Source organism: Dendrobium catenatum, unplaced genomic scaffold, assembly GCF_001605985.2.
Source record: "Dendrobium catenatum unplaced genomic scaffold, ASM160598v2 fragScaff_scaffold_1557, whole genome shotgun sequence".
Taxonomy (NCBI): Eukaryota; Viridiplantae; Streptophyta; class Magnoliopsida; order Asparagales; family Orchidaceae; genus Dendrobium; species Dendrobium catenatum.
The window spans coordinates 6,159,323-6,164,458 of NW_021320019.1; the positions used below are offsets into that span (position 1 = coordinate 6,159,323).

Below are 5,136 nucleotides of genomic sequence, written 5' to 3' on the forward strand. Positions count from 1 at the left end.
GCCTCCAATACGGTTCTGTCCTCATCATTCAACATATTCAAGGATGTCAACCAGCCACATAAAGAATACTCCATATGTCTCCATTTGAGAAATTACTTAATTACTTGATTAGTTATAAGGAATATTGAGTTTTAGGATTAATGTGAATTAACTCAATAATTTAATCTTAAATCACCTAAAAAGTAAATAATTAGGGAATTATAAAACCTTCAATAAACTTTAGATTAGTATAATGAGTGGAAGCAATAAACAGGTATTCAACATTAAAATAAGATATTTTAACAAATAAATGAATAAAGAGTTAAAAATGAAAAAGATTGAAAATGGCTAAGTATTAGAATATAAAATTTTTTAACTATAATATAGAAACCTTCTTAAAATAACAAGTTGAGGCAATTGACATAGTTCAAAATCATTATAAGTCACTTAGCCAAATAAAAGAAAAGTAAAAAAATTAAATAGATGAATATCATAAAATGGTATCTACAATATTTAGCCCTACTTCTAAATATCTTATTTGAATAATAACACTTAAAGAAAGCCTGTAGATAGATCTAAGAGTTAACTAAATGTGTAATTCCATTAATTCCAAAAATTTAGTAAATCTGAGTAAGCTAGTCAAAGTTATTTACCAACAACTTTTTGATGCAGCTCACGTTAGTACCGGCTCCTGCAGGACATCCTACCGGCATAACAAACTCTGGCAGTTTTCCCTATCTAATTTTCTATTACTGCTTACAGCACTATCGTTTACTTTTTAGTTGCTTAACTAATTTTAGTATTGGAAAATAGAGAAAGGTTACATATAGCTGAAACTAAAAGATGTATACAGTTCTTGCTTATTATCCAATATATCAGTACCGAAACTACACTATCCTGTAGTTTCTTCTATCCATTCCTTGCTAACGATTCCTTCCAGGTCTTGTCCGATCCAGCAGCGTGCTATCACTTTTTGAAGTTTAATTAAAATAAATATTAATTCAAAAATAAAGAAATAGGATGTTATAAAATTATTTTATTGAAAAATCATCCAACTTATATACTTTATATAGGGGTGTCAAAATATGTCAATGGGTCGTGTTCAGATACAACTGGCCTAACCCGGGTCCAAATGAGTTAACATGAACACATCCCAATTTTACAAACAGATCAGGTTTCCCAACCCGGACCTGACCCGACCCACGAACCCTATTGCAAGCGGGTCTAGCTGAGCAAGACAGAGTGAGGGAAATAGAGGAGGAAGCCTACTTCGTGCGTGCATCAGGATGAATCGACAAGGGAACTTTATGTTTTTTTTTTTTCCTTCTTGCATGCAGCTTAGAGAGATCAAACTGCATGTGTGCGCCTAGCCTGAGAGAGATCAGAGAGGGAGCAGAGGCGATCGAGCAATTCTACTTATGTGTGACGAGATGACGAACATGAGGACTTTGGCTAGGTCTTCTTTACATTTTTGTGTGTGAAAGGGGTAGTAGTTGATCCCCTTTCTCAAGGAGTTGAGGGAACTTGGGAGCCTTTGGGAGTGCGCGGCAGCTACGACTGGGTTGAGTAGCATACTATCCCTAAACCCTAAACTGATCAATTCTAGGCTTCAGTTCAAAGGAACATGGAGTTAGGCGTCCATTAGAGCTCATTCATGATCCTATGAGCTGAGGATTTAGCACACTCATCACAGAGGCAAATATGACGAATCCTTATAAGATTTTGGGTCAAAACGAGTCAAGTCAGGTTAGTAGGTTGACCTGGATCTGACCTAATTTTTTAAACGAGTCAAAAACTAAAACCCGAACTCGAACTGTTTGTTAAACATTTGTTTGTTAAACAGATCGACCCAAGCCCAAATTGTCCAGGTCGAGTTAGCAGGTCGTGTCAATAATTGACACCCCCTAACTTTATAAATACATATATTTTTTTTTTCTAAAAAATATAATCAATTGAAAAGTTATATTTATATTAGTGCAGAATAAAATTATATAAATAATTATTGTAGCGCATAATGATCATTTTTTCAATTATAAATTATTACCTATAAATAAAATAAAAATTAATAAATAACAATTACATAAAGTCTAAATTAAACTTAAATTATAAACTAAATTTAAAATTTCAATGAAGTAATCATTTTAAATTTGAATCATCTTATCTAATAATTTATAGAATTTAACAGAATTTAACAGAATTTAACATTCAACTTGGAATAATAACTTTTATCGTAATTTACTAAGGGATTATTTCGTTTGAAATAAAGGGAGGGTAAAGTATTCCGATTGCAGATGTTTGATTTGAAGTAAATTAAATGCAGTGTAAAATTTTAATATATTTGAATCATCTTAGTTTAATTTTAGTATATTTGAATTTCTCATATTTATGCAATTTTTAAATACATTGTAACTTCATTGCTTGCCAATGGTTGCCGCCGCCTCCTCTACCTGTCATTTTCGCCCACCACCACCACTGACCTCCACCATCATCGATCGCCATCAATCATATTTTATATTACATTCATTTTATCTCAAATTAAACAAAAAAAAAATTCTCACATTTAATTTAAACTCATTCAAATAATTTTAAAATATTTCAAAAATGCATTATTGATTTTATATTCATTTCTATTATAAGTGGATTCCTTATTCAGCAAATCAAACACTTTTCACTAAATTCTGCCAAAGTTTGCCAAGCTGCTACTTTCGTGGCCAAACCCTAAATTCCTAACTGGTTGGCAACTCCCGACCGTATGGCGCTGTGATACCAGGATTCCCTGCACCATTGTTGGTCGCTGGATTGAAGAGAAGCTGGAGCAGCTGGAGCGACTAATAATCCTTAGCGATCATAGCCATGGCGTTCCTTCTCAGGAGAACACTCTTGGCGAAATGCATTCCATCCATTCGTTATCCTCGCTATATCAGTAATCATTCGCAACTGGCCCATGCGCTTACCTGCGAATTTGATACCGGTGCGCCTCTATTTAGTTTAAAAGGAGGTATTGTTTGTACTGGCTTTGATCCATTTTGGGCGATTCGAAGAGGCTTTGCCAAAGGAAGAAAAACGAGTAATAATTCTTGTCTTTCACCTTCGCGCAACATCAATGTTCTTCTTTTCCTCTGTTTCTTTATTAGGTTGAAATATTTATTATCACTCCCATGCTGGTTGATCTGATTGCTTGAAATTAATTTCATCGTACTTGTAAGAGCATCTACGATGACCACACAGCTTGAATTTTACCTACATATTTAGTAATATTTTATTTCATTTTAAATGGCTTGAAAACTAATTTCAGCATTAATTGAATCAATACATTTTATTATCTAAATAAAAATGTAAGCACTCATTTTTTATTAGGGAAATTTACATGCATATCACTTCATACTATCCTATTTACAAATCTAACACCCAAAACATTAATATTACATACATACCACTCTATATTATTTTAATATCAAATATGCCACTCATATTTCCTTCCTGCCACTCATATATTTCATTTCTATCACTTATATTTGATATGAAAATGAACTATGAGTGGTATATATGTAATATTAAAATTTTAAATGTTAAATATGTAAATAGAATAATATATGGTGGTATGAATGTAAATCTCCCTTTTTATTTTTTTACTTTATCACCAGCCTTAAATTTTAACAAATTGAATACTTGGTTCCATAAAAACTTCAAAATTTATGGTAAGCACCATGAAATTTCTTAATGCCAAAAGCATCCCATATATCAAATGAGAGTTCTAGACATAATTGAAGGTTTGCTTCTCTCAAGTCACATTCAAGCTCCTAAGTTTTGAAGCTTATTATCTAAAGTCATTGCCAATTTACTACAGCCTAACAAATTTCTAAGGAAGTGATACTGAACAAGAACATAATCAAAATTTAATTCTTGTGCAGCGGCCCTTGCACACTTGTCACTGTATTCAGGCCATACAGCGCGTCGCTTCCAGGGGACACCCTAGCATTAACACAATTTCTTAAAGGATTCATGTCATTATTGTTCGACAAGTTTTACGCTGGCTGTCGACTACCTAACGCAACCCTCCACTTTTCTCATCCAGGACTTGGGACCTGGCAACGGCAGTGTTAAATAGGCAAGGGTTCTCACATCAAGGACGGATGTGGGCAAAGAAGCTAGTCCATGAAACTAAAATTAGGATAGGAACTTGGAATATAGGTTCCCTTATAGGAAAATTAATGGAATTAATAGATATTATGATTCATAGGAAGTTAAATATTTTGTGCATTCAGGAAACTAAATGGGTTGGAGATAAGGCTAAGGAAATTGATAGTTTAGGATTTAAACTTTGGTATTCGGGTAGGAGTCGTACTAGAAATGGTGTAGGTGTTATTATAGATAAGAGTTTAAAGGATAATGTTATAAAAATTAATAGGATTGGAGATAGAATTATAGCTTTAAAGATTGTTGTTGGTGGTAAGATTGTTAATATTTTAAGTGCTTATGCTCCTCAAGTAGGTTTGGATATGAGTTCTAAATTAAATTTTTGGAATGACTTAGAAGAATTAAAACAAAATATACCTCTTGAAGAAAGAGTTTTTATTGGAGGAGATTTAAATGGACATGTTGGTAGAGAGGTAGATGATTTTAAAAGCATTCATGGTGGCCATGGATTCGGAACGACGAATGAAGGTGGCAAGACCATATTAGATTTTTGTTTAGCTTATGATTTTTCAATTGCTAATACCTTATTTAAGAAAAGGAATGAGCATCTCATCACTTATAAAAATGGATATAATACAACCCAGATTGACTATTTTCTTATTAGAAAATTAAATCATTTAGATTGCAAAGATTGTAAAGTTATTCCGAGTGAAAATTTATGTACCCAACATCGTTTATTAGTTTTGGACTTTAAGATAAAGGGGCATAAAATAAAAAATAAAGTAAAACAATTTTCTAGGATTAAATGGGGGCATTTAAAGAATATTAACAAAAATATTTTTGGAAATAAGATTTTAGATCTTAAGATTTTGTCTGTGCATGAGGATGCTAATATTATGTGGGAAAAAGTGGCTACTGATATTAAGAATATTGCAAAAGATGTCCTTGGAGTATCAAAGGGAAAAGCTCCCAATAGTAAAAATAGTTGGTGGTGGAATCCAATTGTGCAAAAAAAGATTA

General features: G+C 32.6%; 1 protein-coding gene across 2 annotated transcripts in view; it reads left to right on the forward strand.

Moving 5' to 3' along the window:
- The first annotated feature begins 2,641 nt into the window (after nt 1-2,641).
- Nucleotides 2,642-5,136, forward strand: part of LOC110102749 (ribosome-recycling factor) — a 39,410-nt gene continuing 36,915 nt past the window's right edge. For both annotated transcript variants that reach the window (XM_020831208.2, XM_020831209.2), the window contains exon 1: nt 2,642-3,046. In XM_020831208.2, the coding sequence (XP_020686867.1) occupies nt 2,833-3,046 (214 nt within the window). In that variant the 5' untranslated portion in view covers nt 2,642-2,832. The remainder of the gene's footprint in view (nt 3,047-5,136) is intronic.